This window comes from Ambystoma mexicanum, chromosome 1q (genome assembly GCF_040938575.1).
Source record: "Ambystoma mexicanum isolate Mex_15411 chromosome 1q, UKY_AmexF1_1, whole genome shotgun sequence".
In the NCBI taxonomy this organism is placed as follows: domain Eukaryota; kingdom Metazoa; phylum Chordata; class Amphibia; order Caudata; family Ambystomatidae; genus Ambystoma; species Ambystoma mexicanum.
In genome coordinates, this window is record NC_090922.1 from 1239577560 (window position 1) to 1239597388 (window position 19829).

Below are 19829 nucleotides of genomic sequence, written 5' to 3' on the forward strand. Positions count from 1 at the left end.
TGCTGTGCTGAACTCTTTTTTTCACTCGACAGAGAAGCTCCGGACGGAATGACTTCTCCCCTTGGGTTAGTGGGACCAACTAACCCCAAGACGAACTCCACTGGACCACCACCCCGACTGGCTGTGCTTCTTCATTGCTGCGGGAGGCCAATGCCAGGGGGTCGAGTTTCCCTAGTCAAATGCAACGTCTGTCATGGAACGGATCTGACCTCAAGCTCCAGGAGACTCACCAAGAACCATCTCGAAGCAGGAACGCTAGATCCAGAGTGCCAGACCAAGGGAGCAAACAGTCCAACCAGTGCCCGAGATCTGCATCAGTCAGGTTCTCTAAGCGCCGAAACCACATAGGGCTGCTGAACCGAAAAGAGCCCATAGCTGCCGAGCACCTCCCAAGTGCTGCCACAGGAGCCTCCCAGGCGTCCTCCCTCTTGTCCCTATGACTGAGGCTGAGGAACAAGGGTCTGCACCGCTGCAGCAAGACAGAATCCAGCTGGACCACTTCTTCATACAGAAGTACCATTTAGGTTTGGGGTACTTATCTCATTGCCTTTAGCTGTGCTCTTCTCAGTTGTGAATTGCATTGGCTTATCATTTCGAGTCAATTTCAGCTTGTGACCATGTGTTAAGGATTCTAAAATCGGGCATCACACACCAGACCAGAACTCTTGCCACTAGCCTAGGATGCAGCGCACAACATAAGCACTTTTACTTAATTTCCTAGAATTCGGATTGAGCTGGCACCCAATCCGTCTCACACCACGTTTTACAAATACCCCGGGTCACAATGCACCATGAACCAGGCCGGTGGGTGGTAATACAATATAATTTATTTTAAATTCTAAGAAAATCACACAAATTTAATATTGGGCAGCAATCACCAATGGGGAGAAAATTACAAAGTAAAAATAGATGAAATACACTTATTGTGTCCTTCTACTGTAACATATGCAAAGCACAAATGAATGGGAGCAATTGTAATGCTCACCTGGTATCCACGGGGACGTCACTCAGCCTGTTGTGACCTCTTACGACCTCGAAACCTTCCCTGGAGGCTATTCGACTGGAGACCTGGCCTAAAACACAGGATTGGTAGAGTTTAACTCCCTATTGTCTGTGTGGTTGAAGCCCTTCTTCCCCAACCCTTCCCTTTGATCCGCAGCTCACCTTGTTTTCTTGGATAGTGTGCTCTCCGTCCTGCTTTTAGCGCAGGGGCGCGTTGATTGATGCGGGCTTGTTGCCGCCTAGTTACTTCAGTGGCAAGAGTCCGACATGTAAGTATAGTGAGTCTTCTGAACAGTTCTCCAACTTCGTTCCTTTCCTTCCTTAGGTAATGGCCCGCGGCGTGCTGCTGAGATGAGTAGCGCTGAAGGTGAGTGAGAGCGCGATGCAACCCTTTCGTATTTGTATTGAACTGAGTTCTTTTAGGTGCCGCAACATTTTCAGCGTGGATGCCGGTTATGAAGAACAAATGCGCGAGTAAGCACGGTATGCAGCGCCTCTTTATGTTCCTTGCTAACCTGGAGTGCATTTTCCCTCTTGCAGATGGATGAGAAGTTCCAGAGACAGAGTTCCCCCAGAGCGGCTGGGATTCAGGTAAGCGCTTGAAGCTCGTACAGTATTTAAAAATAAGCAAAGATTTGCAGAATGCTTACTAATGCCTTTTTTCTGTTCTTTTCCCCTTTTCCTCAGGAAGCGGCGTGCCGGGATGGGAATAACACCGCCGAAGATGCTCGCAGAACAGAAGGAGCGATGAATGTTGGGCAGAAGCGCCGCAAGGTAAGGCTGTTCCTAACGGTGTTCTTGTAGGAGCTGAGCGCAGAAGAAAGATGCAGGCCTACTGGAGACCGATCCGAACATGGTGAGCGTCACACTGCAGGTGCAGAAAACACAAAGCATGTTTCTCAGCCTGGGCGTGGCTTAAATAGTCTCTGGGTATCTCAGGTGTCTCTAGGCTGAACCACACCCAAAGACTAGACTGGACATGCAGTTCTGGGAACAAAAATATGTGGGGGCATCCATCTTGTCCCCATCAATGCACTACAAGTCCAATCCCCAATGTTATCCTATGGGAGTGAGTGAGTCTGGTGCCACAAGCGCCAGGTCCGACTCCAAGTGGGCCTTTGGAGGGATGGAGAGGCCCTTGAAGGTCATGTGGGTGATCGTGGCCTGGCTCCAGCCTGACATCTTGGAGGGCTGGGGACATGGGGGCAGGAATCATGACAGCAATATTACTGTTCGGTTAGATAACACAGATTTCCCCCTGCAATGCTCCCTCAAACCCCTATTAATCGAATGGATAGAAAGGGGCAGCAAGGAGTCAGGTATACTAGGGAGCAAACAGAATTAAAGTCTGACCTTACCCCACGAAATGAGAGGTGGATTTAAAAACCTTTGCAATTGCACAAAATTAGCACTGGGAATTGGTAATATTTAATTTAAATGTGCGGTTGAATGAATGAGGTAAATATGAGTTATAACAGCATCAGGGATTTAACAACACTAGCAACTACAAAGCAAGGTACCAACAACGGGCATACAGTTAAAAAAAATCAACTTTGAAGTGACAGTGCAGCCAAATCACACGCATAGAAATTGCATTTGCTAATTTGCACAGGTTTAAATGTCAAAACGGTTTGAAAAACGGGTGAAATAGACAGAATCGGAATGCGGTTTTTATGCTGAATGACAGATGCACATCACAGGGATAATATGCAAGTGAAAGTAAATTAATGACAGGATGACATGAGATTCTCAATGGGAAAGGAAATTCTGTTTTAAAAATAAAAGCAGTGGTCAGGGGAAAAAATTAAAAATAAAAAAGATTGGTTTATAAAGTAATGGGCAAGTTTTACAGAAACTATATTTTAGTGGCTAGAAAAGTCGCAGCCCGCGACACAGGTTACTTTGCAAGTGTAACCCCTTCGTGCCGTGTGTCTCTTATGTAGGAATTAATTTGTTTAATCCAAATAGTACTAAGGACTTACAGAAGACAGAAATAAGTTGAGAGAATGGCGCTAACACTTGGAGATCAAGGACAGGATGCACAGAGAACTGACAGTTTTAAGGATTTCTGCTAAGGCAGTCGTGGGATTTCTATGGGATTAGACCTAATACAATGTAACAGGGCAAAGGATGCAGTCTGTGGTTGTTGGGGAAGGGAAAAACAATGGTATTTTGGACAGTGCACCAGGTTTCTGGACAGCAAGGCAATATCTGGTCACTGGTCACAGCAGCAAGCTCTCCCAGAAGAAATCAGCTGTGTAAAGGTCTGGTCACGGCACAGCGGCACCTCCGCTGGATAGAGCGGATAGCAGAGCAAGCAGGCAGCACTGGATAATCCCACTGAGGTTCCGCCACCTTTCCCCTTTCTCCCAGAGTCTCCTGGGATTTTTAGTAGAGGCTTTTCTGGATCAATGGTCCTGCCTGGATAGGGTCAGCTATGCTCTGGCCTGGCAGTGGAATCTGGAATCTTGCAGAGTGAAGATGGAATGTCTGGATATGCATGAGCTGGAAAATTCCAAAGAGTGTTTTGTCTCTCCGAGTCTCTCCTTTTTATAAGGTGGTTGACATTGCAGGATTTACCATGGGGGCAGACCTTTGGCTTGACATGCCTCTAACAACTGGATTGGTCAGGGTTTACTGTTACCGTCTTCCTATAAACCGGTTGGGCTTCAAGGACATGGCATCAGTTTTATGGTGTGAGCTTAAATTGCCCATGCTCTCCCACATTCATTTTTGCCAAAGATCAGTTATGACATAAATTGCACATTTTTACAGTTGTGGCATTTTTGAAAATCACAAATGACACATTTAATAGAGCGCATGCATGGCATTCCGACTCCCAAGTCTGTACTTTGTCATTTCGCCCTCCTAATAATCGCTCGCACTTTTCAGTGGGAAATATTTCACCTAAAATTCTACAATTTTATCTATGTGTACCTATTATCACAGAGCATGTTTGCATTAAATTTTAAAGTTGCACCAAGTATACTTTTACCACCATTTACATTTTTCTGCCGTTTGCGTCTCCTACATGCTCGGGAAAGCCACAATAATTTGTTTTAATGCCACAAAAATTACATTTAAACTGTTATTTGTATTCCTGCGTTCTCCGGTTGCAGAAATAAAGTCTTAAGGTTTAGAACAGTCTTTTGCCCCAAATGGGTCAACATGGTCTTCCAAATAAGGGTATTTTTTTTTCAACCCACAGCCAACTGTCAGGCACTAGCCTTGTTTGTCATGATTTGTTTTTGAAGCGCCCCAGTTGAAGTTGAGGGGGGTGCTGCTTAAAAAGTCACACCTACGTGTCCCAGAAATCGATTGTACCTGGCTGGAGCACTGCCAGAGTCCGATGAGGGCGTGAAATGCTTCACCCCTGCCTATTCATTGGTTCTAGATGCCAGTACACTTGGAGGGTAGATGCCGTAGTCAGTCCTTTGAAGCCAGGGCCTAAAAACCTGTCCTGCTGGTTTCACAGTAACTTTATTTTCTTTCCTGAACCTGAAAGCAACACTATTGGCATTAAACAGCTTATATATGTTTTAACACAACCGCCCACCATCTTCTATGCAAGGACAGGGCCTTCATTCAACATTTCACTTTTGAACAGATCTTTTGTTGTTTGTAAAAAACACCAATTTACACGTGGTTCATTTCTCCTTTGCGGTCACTTTCAAATGCGGTTTTTCATGTTATCTTTATTCTGTGCATTTCCATGCCCATAGTCAATTTCTACTACACAGGAATCTGTTCAAAGCAAGGGTCCAATGAAACGGACATGAGCAAAGAGAGAGAAAGCTTCTTGTGAAGGGTTTATTGGTGATATTCTGTTGCAAAGGTAAAAGGTTTTTGCGTACGGCTGAAGAAGTTTTTTGTTATTTCACAGATCTCGCCTGGCACTGCCTGTCATTCACTGAGAAATGCCCCCTTTTTGCTGGAACACAACCTAAATATGGAGGGACCTAGCTGGGTCTCACTGGATCAGACCTGTGTACTGTTGAACAGATGAAAAAGAGCATCAGGCGCAGTCATTTAAAAGACAGCCTATTTTCTTTCTCAGTGAAAAGGTTTTGAGCTGGCAGCATGGCAGTGCTGCCTTTGAATTCTTTTCTTTGGTGCAATTGAAGTAACACTGGCAACAATTCTCGGGATGTTCTGTGTTTCTTCTTGCCCCATGTGTGGCTGTAAGACAGCACAGCCATTAATTTGGAGACCACAAAGCGCAGTTTTAACGCAAGGCGATAGTGCTCAACAGAGCCAGCAGAGCCATTCTGCTGGCGACTCCTGAGATGTAGTTTGGTGAGGTAGGAGAGTTCTGCTGGGCTGGTCAATGTACCCCACACCTACAAGTGATTTTAAACAAACTCTCTAACTTTGTGCAAGACTGATTGAAGAAGTGCCTCAGATCCATAGACTGTCCCAAATGACTTTGGCTGTCCTGGTTCCCTGAACTCTTCTAGTCCATTGACTTTGATACGGTTTGCCCCTCATTAGGTGGTAGCTTGTTGTATACGGTTACTGCTGGGAAAGGCTCATCTAGATTTCATTGGAAGATTTGTCATCCCATGCACTGCGAAACTGTTTAGCCTTTTTCCTTCCTCAACCTTTCCTTTCTACAACCTCAGAATCTGCAAAGTTTACTAGTGTGATGTATAAATGCCATTGCTGTCATTGTGATTGAAATCACCTCAGGGCGTAGGAATTGTGTAAGAAGCATATCCAAAGATTATCCACTAAATTCTTTTTATTCTGGAAAGTAATTTGAAAGTATATTTACAGTATTACAACGAATTGCCTTTTAAGTAATGATTTAAAAATTGATGTAAAATAAATATCTATAACTGACACCTTAAGGGTTATTTGTATTTATGGTTTTCATTTGTACAGGTCTACAGCTCACATTCACCCCCTCGAGATAAGTCACCCTACCAACTTGTGTAGTACAGACCTATACCAAAAGGTGGGTTACCCAATAACAAGCAGATAAGTGTTATGTAGTCTCACACAGTGTGACTGCACCAATTCTTACCCAACAGGCTAGCTTCAAGCTAAACTTTAAATAGGATTTACACAGTGTTCTTGATGTCCAAAGGGTTCTTCCCCAACCCCTTCTCTTCACAAACGCTAGAGTCTTGTATAGCTTCTTGAATAAGAAGACCACCTAATGCTATTGGAGGAGGTATGATATTTTATTGCAGGTGGTTTGGTTCCTAGGGGTACGTCCTACAGGTGGTTGCAAGACAATGAAATATAGCAATTAAGGATAACGGAGGGGGTCATAACATAACATTACAAGTTCGTTCAGAGTTCATATAGTTTGAATCCGATGCTATAATGGCAGTATGTATGACCACAAAGCATGATCAATATCTTGCTTATAAACAAGGTTTACCATAATCCTGCCCAATATAGAGGAGAAGCTCATGACAGAATTGGCATCTGTATTTAAATTATGAAGAACACTTCCCAAAACATTGATGTGGTGGGTGAGCAAACTGTAAATGCCCAGATGTACATATACTCGGGAAAGACTGGGGCAGTATAATGGTTGGCATTCCCCCGGCTAGATTTAAGAAAAACATTTTAAAAACCTACTGATGCTATGGGCTTTAGCTGGGTTGAATTCATGAACATTTGGGATCTGATAATGTTGAATTGCCGAGCGATGGGTGACATTAGTAATTACACAGGGCCCAACATCCCAGCTTATGTGACAATAGACTGCATATGCTCGTTGGCACGCTTGTTCACCCCTTTCCTGATTCAGACTTACTGCAAATGGGGAGAGTGCTCAAGCATATCTCACCAGAAATATAAAGAGGAGCATTTTAAAAAAGCTCAGAAAAAATCTCAGTGTACTACGAGTCAACATAGCCCTAAAGAGCGATGGACAACTAGAAATATTGCTAAAATAAATTAAAATCAGCAAACAGTCTTGCCAGCCAGTAACTAGAATGTTGGAGAGGTTTAAGGATGTTGAAACACAATTTTCCATATACCATTATATCCTGGCCATTGCCAACTTCCTCCCAATTACTTGAGTTTGATCACATAATTGCAAATGGTAGTACAAAATAAATATCCAGTTATTTGAGGTAGAATCGAGAGCCTCGATTTCCACCCAGATAAGTATCAGTATAATTTGGCTAAATTGACAATAACGCAGTTATAAAAGCTGGCTCAAATAGTCCAAGCACCATCAGTTGTTATAGAAAACTCAAAATATGCTCAAAGTGAGAGGACAGGATTCATTTCTGTAAACTAGTATCGGGCCTAGGGGAGGCCCAAAAGGGAGATTCAATTAAAGAGCCACACATGAATCTATTTGGATTAATCTGTGTATGCTCCTAGAGATCCCCAGACGGTTGGATGAAAAATGGTAAAACCTTCCACCCTGTAAGGGTTAAAATAACAGTGGTGCCACTAAATCGGATTGGCCAACATCACCATAAGATGGTCATGAATTTCACGTATGCCATCTTAGAAATCCCTAAAACACCGCAGGAATCTTCCATTGTCTTAGTCTTAGACTGGATAGCGTCAAGGAATTCACGGACATCCCGACTTGGATTTGATGCAAGGATGTGCTTTGGCCTCCTGCCTATTTAAACTATACATCTCAAACAAGCAAGAAGGTCTTGCTGCTGCTAGGAATTCTCTATCTAAATTGGTCCCATTGAGACTGCTTACACTGATGTTACTCGTATTGGCTTACAGCATAGCTTGAATGCATCGAAAATTACAAACCCTCTCATATATATCAGTATTACGAAATTTAAAATGGGGTCTGTGAGAAAGCAAAGACTTTATTAGAATAGGTTTGGTAACCTATGAAGTGTACCAGCTGATCCATCTGGGTTTTCTTTTCTCTTTTGAGAAATAGAAAGCATCCTTTGCATAGACTCAAATTAAAGAATATCGCCATAAAAATGAAAAGGTTAAAACAGGTTACCTCCAATACAATTTTATAACACAAAACCAGTGACTTTAGTATTTGGCCTACAGAGATGTCATGTGGCAAACTGGTAATGGCTTACTGTATTGGAGAGATTCTTTTGAAAAACACCTTTGAAGGTAACACGTTGATGCCTACGATGCCCATTCCACTTGGAATTGGATGGACCCAACTGGTGCTAGTGAAATGGAGACAATTGTCCATCTGAAAATAATGGAATGTCAGGGGGGATTTTAAGATGAGGGATTACTGTTAACTGATGGTTGTTATTTTAACAAGGGAAAAAAATTGTTACTTTTCTGACTCTCACCAATATGTTTTGTTGCGATTTATGGTTTAAAATTAAAGTTGGGGGGGGGGAAATGAAAATAAGAACGGTAAAAAAAAATTCCCTGTACACCGATATGAAAACTCGTACTGTCACAGACTCCATGACCAATTTTGAATCGATCATATTACATCTAGGATTAACAACTCAATAAGTGGAAATAATTTTACTGTTAAAAGAAATTATGCAATCATGACTGGCAACAGAGCATAGTAGCTGCCCCGAAGTACTCAGACGAATGAATATTTAGGTCCCCTATAAATCAAGGCTTGGTTCAACTACGGAAATGTCCTTGTAGTAAATATACATCTTTTTTCTGCAGTGCCGTATAAATTTGATTCCTACATTGGAAATCATGTGACCGTGGTGCGGTTTAGCACAAGAGTCTTGAACGTGGAGGTTCATCATGGTAAAACTCTTATGGGGACATGGCTAGCTTCCAAACTATTAGAATGAAGATACTTAAACATTTGACATAATATAGTTCTTATAGTCACTTGGGGGCATAATATTATACAAGGGTGGCAAATCTCACCTATTACGGTAGTCATTCATTCATAATTAAGTGACAGGACTGTACGATACTGAACATGTCCTACAGTTGAAGAAAAATATTTATTGTAGCATATTCTTGAAGTATTTGCATATTACTTGCGTTTGATATGACGTTTCGAGTGAATAGTTCATGCATTTGTACAGCCTGGATGGAGATGTTTTTAACAACAAAAAAAAGTTTTTTTTATATATAATGCCAGGAAAGATGCCCATTAATAAGAGCTGGTAAACGGAAACGTTTGACAGTTACATCGTAGGCTCCCTGTGTTTTTTCTAATATTAGTGAGTACACTCTGCAAGAACTAGGTTTTGCACAGCAGCCAGGTTACCTAGAATGCAACAGGAGCTATTTCTGACTCTCCAAGTCAACCGGTGCCAAGCGAACATCCCTGTGATATGAACTGGATTGTGTATGAAGGAGCATCACTCCACCTCTGGAAGACATTTAAAGCATCAAATGTGGAAGAAATGTGCGCCACGCTATGCACCAACTATTCCCTCACTTACCAGGGGGTAGCTCCTGCTCACCAGAGAATGCCTTCTCCCAATAACTGAAGACTGATGCAATAGACATTTGCTGGGAAAAATGATTGCTGTGTTGGGGTACCAGGGAGATCAAGAATGGTTGGAGAAGTATAAATCTCAAAAAGGTTGTGGGCCATTACTTTGGAAAGTAATTCAATTGAAGTCATCGGAGGTACATGATTTTTCGTGGAAGATTGCATTCTAGGTGGGTGATGCACTGTCTTCTGGAGGAATGTCACTTGAGGGTGAAATCCTGAGAACAAAGGCAACTGAGACACTACACTCCATATTAAAAATCAAGGCAATCAATCCATCAACTTTTTAAAATGCCACGCTGCAAACAGTGGCTTGAGCTAGTAGCCTATGGGCTCGGACCATGAATTTCTTTGAACATTCTGCTGACGAAATTTTCAGCCAGTGGCATAACTATGCCTGGCAGACTGACTTCACGGTTTGGTGAAGCAAATTCAGTCAACTTCTGACGAGAGCAGTTTTACAGAGCAAACCTTACCCAAGCCTGACAAGTAGAAAAAGTACATGATGGCAAAGCCTGCCTTTGTCTAGTTAGAACTGCAAAAAGACCTGGTTTTAATATGTAGGATCATGGTTCAATGAAATAGGAACACTCAAGCACATGGGGAATCAACGACCTCTACTCAACAAAGCAGTATGCATCAACTCTTTATGGAACCTTCCGTTCCACTGAGCAAATTCCAGGCACTATCACGCGGAATACGCTGTTATTAGTCCTTCCTCCCAGGCTTACTCTGTAGCATGGAAGGCTCCTTGCTGCTGTGCGGAATGGCTTCCCCATGCGCAGTAATTGCAGTGACCCATGTGCAGTAATTGCGGTCACCCAATAGTGGGGTTCGTAATTGATATTCGATGAGCTGGAGCTAAAACCAGCTCCTGGGTGTGGGCCTCAACCGGTGGGCAGGAGCTAAGGCAGGAGAACCAGGAGCTACCAGAGATGTTCCTTTCACTTTTGTATGAACCATTGAGTTTAAATGTACATTAGATGTGTTCTAATTCTTCATTAACATTCCCGAATACTCCAAGTTAATGCCATATTTACATGTTTTGAAGGCACCGGTTGGCCCTAGGAGCCAAAAGTAGCTCCTGGGAACTGTTGGTTTCAAGCTAACCAGGTTCTTCTACAAGGCATACATATGTTTTCGAAAACAGAGCAAAATGTGCCAATTAAAATGTTCTCGATTAGCAAACAAACTTATTTGATTAGCAGCTCTGTACTGGTATTTGTAATGTCACCAGAAGTTATTTCTACCCACGGCACAAAATGAGCAGCAAACAGCATTTTTGTGTGCCGCTGAAGTAAGATTATTGAGATGAATGTCTGAAAAATGTACAAGTTAGTTGCATGAATGGACACAAATAAATAGATATGATAAAAAAAATAAAGTCTCTGAATTCAGTCTGAGGCTCTGTGTAGCTGGTGTTCCATAAGGCAGTGTCCCATGTATTGTGTAGTTGCCCCATCATTTTCTGTGTAAGGAGAAGTTCAAAGTTTCATGGATGAAAAGGTTTAAAGTGTTAAAGGAAAGTCATAGCTGGAGACTAAATACATAGTATGGTGTTGCGGCAGGCAGGGTAAATGTTAACTTAGGGTGGACATGGGGGTTAGTGGGTACGAGGGTGTTAGTCGATCGGGAAGGGTAGCAGGAGTTTTAATAACCTTTTGGGGTATTTGTGAACAAACACCTTTCCGCCTTTACATACACAGTAGTACTGTGCCCTGTACATCTTCCATTCGAATTGTTATTTTATTTTACGGATACTGCTTAAAGGCATTCCTAGCATTGAAAAGAAAAATTGCATTTGGCATTTTTTAAATGAACTAGCTTCACAAAATAGCTCACACCAGACAACTGTATATTGTCATTCTCAAAAGAGCAGATACAGCTTTGTTCAAAAGCTGCCACGATGCTTCCATTTGTAAACTGAAAATGTTTGTACATCTCCATTGTATTCGATTTATTTCAGAAAAAAAAGCAGGTAACAGTTCCCTTAGGCTTCTGAAAAAATCCTTCAGGGCAAACTGCAAATACATTGCAGTCACTTACCCCAAACTGTTCCCTCCCAAATGCACAACTATATAATGTCTGGACATTTAAAGTGTGCCATACCCTGACAAAATGACAGCAAGCTCGCCCAGTTTAACCCACAAACTGCATGCCAAAAAACCTCCACTTCTTGCAATCATATACTTCCACAGATAACATGATTTTCAGCACACACCATCAATAACTGGATCGAATAATATCCCAAAATACAGACACTCCGATTTCTCAAATCCACAGCTATCTTCTTCAGTGCTCTCACCAAACAAAACTCCTGCCACACTCTTCCTGTAGATCACACCCAAAAAACCTGATGGATGACCCCTCCTACCCCCCAATGTCTGTGGACACCACTACTATCTTCGGTCACTGCAGTCCCATTTCCATGCCAGGCATCCTCCAAGACCTGGATGTGGCATGTGCCATCTGCAGACTACTGCAGCGTTTGCGGACTAACAGTCCAATTTGGGGGTAGGGAGGTTTACACTTATTTTAAGCAATGTATTGTATAATGGTGGCTCTTAAAAGAGCCATTTTATTTTTCAGTTTTGAATTTTATTTTGCTTGTACGATTATTTGCTAGAACTAATGTTTTCATATGGACTGTACATCTTTTTCACATAAATTCAGTGCCATCTGATTCCCAAAATCAGCACCCCATTTTGCATCATACAACTTGATGTTTTCATGTTCAAAAGATACCATGCCAACAAGCATTCAAAAAAGCAGATACACCTTTATTAAAGCAAATACAAATTCAATAACTACCTACAATTTTCAATTGTACTACAATCGTTAATACTATTTACACTTCAATTACACTTCAATTATATTATTCTAACGTACTACAAATACTGTATACTCCCCTACAATACCCATATTACTATACACATTGCTAGAGTGGATGTGGGCAGTGGACACATTCTTGGGGAAGAGGGAGAAGGCCTACAGCCATGACCCCAAGAATCTGGACCCAACCATCATAATATAATGAAAACATAACAAATAGATACAATATATGTTGAAATAAAACTCCTGCAGAACCCGCTTCCAATTCAGGTGATGTCTGCAGACAACGAAATTGACCGCAAACTCCTTTTCACAAATAAAAACAGCGCCATATCATATTTATTCCACTCACCTACCCAAGCCCTCTTTCACCCACCAAATAACTCCAATCTGTTTCCCAACCCATGCGTTCACAGCACTATCCATGGACTAGGCACCTTCATGCCATTTTTCCATCTATAAATATAGCCCCAGATCATCTTTTTTCCATTCCACCCTTCCCAGTCTCTCTTTCCACCACCAAATAACCCCAAATGTGTTTGGAAGACTTTCTCCACTGTGCTGTCCGCGGTCAGCACTGGATGTCTGCAGATCCAACACGGCGACCGTTTCGGGAAATAGGACTCACCTCACATGTTTCACCATCCAATCAACATCACGTTGCCCCCCCCTGAACCAATCAGAGGTCAGCAGGGAAATGAGTCAGCAGACCAAACCCAGATATCACTCATTTTTGCAGACGTACTTTTTGGCCAGTGGTAAAAAAAAAAAAAAAAAAAAAAACAGATTTACATCAAATTTACAAAAGCACACTTTCAGGACCAAGCCACCACCCTTGGAGCAAATCCGGTGAAAATCCATCAAGCCGTTTGGGCTGTAGACATGAGCAACATTTTTTTTTATTGTGTCCATGGGAAAACTACACATTTTGTGACCCCTCCAATAGCTTTGTCCCCCTGCACAAAACCTCACCAAACTAAGCAGAATCAATCCAAGGGGGCCATATACTTTCAAAGTTTGGTGAGGATTCGTCCTGGGGGCAATTATAAGCCACCGAAAAGGTGGTCTTCCTATGGATTGAGCAACTTAACCAAAACTGTAGGCCCTTTAAAATATCTTATTACACAACTTATGGTATTACATTTCTTAAATCACTGAAAGTACAGCGGAGTTAACTAGATTTTTCAGGTTGGCATTATCTTCCATTCTGGGCCTTATAGTTTACTATTCAGAATGTGAAAATTAAAGCCACAATGATATTCGTTTGGTTTAACATGTTGCTATACGGATTTAGATGTCATGGGGCTTTAATATGCAATTTGTGTTTTTTCTGAGTAAACTCTACAATCCATTATTACAGTAGACCTTGAACCCAATTATCTGAGCCAAAGTGTGTGACCCTGGGTGATTTCCCCAGCCATTTGCCCAACCGACCATCACCCTACCTCCTTTTTGGGTGCAACAAGAGTACCACTAGTTTCCCCCCTCCCTCCTCCACGGTTCATCACTAGTTTTATTGAGGTTATATTTGTGCAGTCATACATCATGAGAAAACATAAGAAGGGATGCTTGCTGGACGTCACTCCTGATAAACAGTAATTGTTCAGGACCTTTCAGAATTGCCTGTCACCCACGATCAGTTCGATGCGTGAAATACAGACCATCCAGTCACACAAAAAAATAGGTAGTTTGCAAGTAACTACTAGAAAGGTCTCAACCAATAAGCAAACCCTTCTGGTGATGTGATAGAATCGAGCTCTGCACAGCGCTCCAGGTAAACAGAGACGACAGAGAGGAAGATATATAAAAGTTGCTTAACGTCCAGCTCTTTTACTTGCATTCTGTATCTTTTAGATGGGAGTTTAACATTTTAAACAAAACGAGTAGCGAAATGCAAAGTTGTTGTTAGGTCATGAATTGGTAAAGGCGGCGGCAATAGTAAAACATCATATAGTGATGAAATGAGCTTGAATGACATTTTAGCAAGATTAAGTGTGAGGCACCCACATGTTATCCACCGGCTCCTCCGGTTCCCCTCGCCGCCCATCGGCAAAGTCCAGAGCTCTCTTGGTGTCCTTCTTCTGGAAGAACTTCAGTGACAGGCGGCTCTTCTTGGCGGGGCTCCCATTCTTGGCAAGTGGGGGCGGCGGATTTACGTCGCTTGGGGGCTCCGTGGCAGGCATGCTGCCTCAAGTAGATACAGTTCGCAGCTATCCAAAACGAAGGACCGTCCGCTGGAAAGGGGGCAGCTTAGCGGGCAGGAGTGGGGTGCAGGTGGGCGGCATGAGCCGCCATTTCACACCCTTTCAGAAAGATAGTGAGTACCCCGTGCGCCCAACGGTCACCTAACACAAATTGCGCAAGGGCTCCGCTGTAATCCTTCACATTGATAAAAGAGGCTCCGGGCAAAGTTTCCGCAGTTCCGGAGCACCACTGTCATCCGGAATAACGCACTACTCTGTACCCGCCAATTTCGGTTTCAGAGAAGCGACTTGTGGAAATAAAAGAAGGACGACACACGAAATATAAACGTGGAAGGCCACCTGTGAGCACACAGTGGTGATGAAGAGCGCCATGTTGGAATGGCTGTTTATCATTTACATAGAGGGCAGAATGGAACTTTAGTTAAACCAGACACATCTTTTTCTAAAGTTTATATTCAGAATTAACATTAGTACAGAGAGTTATAATTTCATAGGTAACTTTGCTGAACCATAATCCTATTTAGGCACACAAGATACATGTTTTCTGCGGTAATTGTTAGGCTTGTTATTATTCTGTAAACAAGCTGCAAACATGTGTTTGATTTGTAGCTGCCATAATAAGCCCTTTACAATGTTACCTTGTTCATGTAAACAAGGCCCCAGTTTCAAATTCGCGTCACTGCCCAGCGTTTTGGAAACGGTGGCTTTGAGTCAACTGAAACGTATAACGATGCCTTTAGATTCAGCACCGCAAACGTTTTATCTTGAACATTGAATTAGTAAGTTCCGTGTTAACAGTTGAATGCAATATTTATACAAGTAAATAGAGGCACACACATTTTTTATTTAGTTTAGCAATTAAAGTTTGATGAGGAGATATCCAAAATAGGCAAGCAGATGAGGCATTCCTTCCCTATTTAGTGGGAATGCAACATTTCGAAATGTCCGCCAGCTCGCTACAAGAATAGGACATGTTACTTAAATCCTCTTTCTATTTGTATGCTACGTGTAAATTCACTTGTTTTCTAGTTCTTTTTTTGGGGGGTGGGGTGTTGAAATGTATTGATTTTGGAACGAGATCCACCCCAACTACTTTAGCACATGTTCAAGTAGAACTGCTTGGATTACTTACCGTAATACTAATTTCTCTTAGTACTACTTTTCCTCGGATACCTGCCAACCTTTTCAGGCATCTGGGAGGTTGTAAATATACGATTTTGTTTTTGGCTGGTCAGTGGTGAGTCCCTATTTAAGTTGATGGATCATAACTCTCAACTCACCTGCTTTTTGTGGGTATCACCCACCAGAGAAAGTTTTCACACGACACCTGCCAAACTCTTTAGCTGTTCATTCTCTTCAATGGGCTAGTCTCACCCACCTAAAACGAAATTGTGTGTTTAAACCCGCCTTTCTGATTCGAGAGGTTGAGAGAGAGCTATGGCTTGAACGTGTTGTGCCCTGGTGGTGGGTGAAAACAGGTAATTTTGTTTTTCGTAGTTGTTGGCTTCTTTCATGATTCTTATACAATACCTCATAATCATAATAATATTTGTATTCAGATTTCTCCATTACCATAATAAATACAATCGGTCACAACACATTACATAATAAAACAAGAGCGGGTATAAATATCAATACAATATAACTTAAACCAACTGAAATAACATCCTTTACAGTTTAATATCACATTAAGACCTTTCCCGATAAACCCATACTTTACATTTGTTGTGCAGAACCTTTTCTTTAGAGACTGACCTAGGTGAGTTCATCAGATAATAAAGTAATTGTGAGTTAGTCAGTGGTCGAAGTGTACGAAAAGAAGTAGTGGAGCTATGTTACCTGCCAGTCTGCCCCGCTCTCCACAAACCCCATCGCTGCGCCCCACCCACACACAATCCAAACCCCCAAACAAACACAGCTGTTATTTAAGGGAATGTTCAGTGCAGTGCACTGAAGTGCAAGCTTCAACTTCTCCCTACACTTTTATTTGAAAACTAAACCGGTCCAGAACGGTTTCTTTTTAAAATAAAAGTATAGGAACGGTAAAACTTAAAAATAAAAAGTATAGGAGCACCGCTCCCGACCGCTCCCGCCCACTTCGACCTCTGGAGTTAGTACAGTTAAAAATTAAAAACACCGCCTCCTTACAAGAGCTAATATTTGATGCTAGAAAATAAGGTCTCAGCGATCTCATCCTCTCCCTTTTATAAAATTGGCATAACAAAATAAAGTGCACCAGATCTTCATCCACACCCATATCATAGTTGCATTTTGTTGAAGCCTTTAACCAGGTAGTTCTTTTCACCAGTGCAAGTAAGTTTAACCTTTAAGTAGGAGTCTTCGTCCCTCAGGGGAATCTAAATCTAGTATCAGCCCTGGGGCACACAGGATCTTGTTATACTGTACATAGGTTGCGAGGGACAGTAAAACACAGATTTTCCCCCCATCCACCGGAGCAGTTTTCTCTGGACCAAGTTTTGATTTCTGTCTTGACTTGCTCATTATTGATTCTTCCTCTTCCGGCCAGGAACCTTTCCCATAGCCTGCTTCAGTCTTATCCCATTCCGGCTTATATACTTCTGGGCGGCTTTCCATGACTGGAAATCCCAACTGGAGATTCGGATTTGTGTTTACATTTAGTTTTATTTTTGCAAAATAAGCTAGTTGTCTGGCTTGTGCCAGGGAAGTGATACTCTGGATCTCCAGCTCAAGTCTCGGTGCGCTGCTCGAACAGCCAGTTCAAAGCACTAGAGTTTGGCACCAAAATTGCAATTGTACAACCTCAAGGGATTCACAGGAACATTAAACTCAAATCTCACTGCCATAAAGCATTTGAGTTAAAACTTTGCATTTAAAAACCTCAATGCATTTATCCAATCTTCGGGTGCCATATTTGAAGTAAAACTTTTGTAAACCCTGAAAACGAATTATGTCCCTCTCCTGTTGTTTGATATGTGACGACCACTTGCAGTCTCTCGAAAATGTCATGCCTAAGTACATATACGAATCCACTACCTCCACTGGGGGCCCTTTCAGTTCCCAGTTCGTTTTCCTGTCCTTTCCTCCAAACGTCACATTTTTAGTTTTTTTCTTGTTTAATTTGTATTTGTTTCTATCCATTACATCAGAGATATGCATTCAAATTGTATAATACTTATAATAACAATTAACTAAACCTAACCAAACTTGAATCCAAAACCTGAACACACTACCACAAATCCCTATCTACAGTTGAAAGTCAAACATCCCAAAACAAAAGACAATACAACACCAACAAACACAACACACAACATCAAGTACGAAAATAATAAATTCCATCCATTCAGCCAATAAATGATGCATGTAATCGGTGAACATCAACTGTATAATTCATTGAAAGAACCCCAAGTTCTAAGGTAATACTCCTACCTCTTCTGCTTCGTTAACATAATTTTCTCATAATCAGACAAAGTACGGACATCACTCAGCCATTCATCCACAACCGGCTTTTTCCTTGACTTCCAAACTTTTAATATTTGTTTAGCCGCTACCACTAATACCCTGTTAATCCATCCTGTTCTCACACTGCCTATGTCCCCTCTCTCCCTACTTGATAATAATATCGTCGAGTAAGGCGTTCGCGGTAGGGAGTCCCTTATCACAATATCTAGACTGTTCAAAACATCCCTCCAAAAGATAAATACCCTTGAGCACGACCATAGCATATGAAGCAGGGTGCCCCCATTAAGACCACAACCCAAACAGAGATCATTATCCAACAATCCTAGCTTGGCCATTCGGGTAGGGGTCCAATATAATCTACATAAAATCCTTTGTCTAATATACCTGAGCCCTAAATCCATTTGTGATTGCACCCCAATACCAAGCAAACTTTCCCATTCCCCAGTAGGAATATCCATTCCAAGTTCCTCTACCCAAACCCGATGCAATTTTTCCCATGACTCAACATGCAAACTATCCAACGGCATAAGATTCATGTATGCCGACACTGCACATGGAAGAGAACGCATAACATCACATACCATAGGCCTCTCCCTCATTGGTTCCCCTAACATTCTCTGCCGTTCTGTTAAAAGGAAGGCAAGGTCTCTATATCGTGCACGTTTCCTACCCCCAAGCCCGAAGGAATCTCTAAGACCTTCAAAGGATATCATATGATCACCCTCCCATACATCACGTATTCTAAAAATGCACTTACTAATCCAGCTTTGCCAACACAGTGTCTTATTTGCTATTTGTAATCCCCCATTATGCCACAAGGAGGCATCGCAATGTACCCAGATGTTTTCCCCTCTAGCCATCATAAAAGTTTGTAAGGCCCCCCTAGCAACAACCAAAGTAGGTAATTTCACGGTAGAATTTTCTCTTGTATGTTTTACTTTCAAAATGATAAATAAAGTGAATAAAAAATGTTTTTAAAATATTTTTTATTTGTTAACCTCTTAAGAACTCCGTAGCATAGTGAAGCCCATGATTTAGGCCCAATGGGGTAAGTGCCAGGATGACAGTGTCGTCAGCGTAGAGTAGAGCGTTGTATTCCTTATCTCCCTACCTAGGTATGAAAACCCTGCTGTTATCCTTCGCAGGGTCAAACTCCACCATAAAAGAATAACAAGTAGCAGTGCCAGGGGGCAACCTTGTTTTATCCCCATTTTTGAATACAATACAGCTTAATGCTAATCAGCCTCTGCCCATTAAAGAATTTTTCATGGGGACCGGCCATGGCATGCCTGAGTGGAATGCACTGCAGTACGTCAAGACGCCATTTAGAGAAGGCAAGGCTCTCAGATAAGTACACCCTGCTGTGCAATGTTATCGGAAAAGGAGCTGACGGTTGGTTACCTGTGATAGCGGCTACATATGCTGTGAGGAACCTGAGGGCGTCCTCACTTCTTTTCCCCCTGCATCCTCCTCTCGGGTGGACAGGGAAATGCCATCACTCTTGGATCCTGACCCTGGGGGTTGATATGTAAGGGAGTATTACCTGGGTGGAGGAGACTTGGATAGTGGGGAGAGAACATCCTTAGGTGTGACATGGTATCCCCCATTTCCTTTTCACAACAAACCCTCTACCCCTCAAGCCTTTATAGGCTATTGTCCGTCCTTTCCCATCTATTCCCCTAAAACATTCCCCAGGAAAAATCAGTATGCTACTGGGATGCAGAAGCGAACAACCAGAGCAACACATACTCATTTTATTAATGCACACACATAACGACTTCAGCTGGGTATTGAGACGAGGAGGAGGACAGCAAAAGTAAGGCAGAAATACCTTTGCAGCAGTGAACGGTCTAGTTCTTTTTGGACCAATCATGGTGGCAGGAACTTTAAAAGCTGGAATCATTGTGGAAATGGAGGCAGCTGTGGAAGCAGGGCTATGGACTGCTGGGTGCAGA

At 42.2% G+C, this 19829-nt stretch overlaps 1 protein-coding gene across 1 annotated transcript in view; it reads right to left on the minus strand.

Moving 5' to 3' along the window:
• The window catches only part of USP1 (ubiquitin specific peptidase 1), a 219495-nt gene extending 204760 nt beyond the window's left edge, over nucleotides 1-14735 (minus strand). The window contains exon 1 of the mRNA XM_069642031.1: nucleotides 14237-14735. Within this exon, the coding sequence (XP_069498132.1) occupies nucleotides 14237-14412 (176 nt within the window). The 5' untranslated portion in view covers nucleotides 14413-14735. The remainder of the gene's footprint in view (nucleotides 1-14236) is intronic.
• Nucleotides 14736-19829: the final 5094 nt, after the last annotated feature.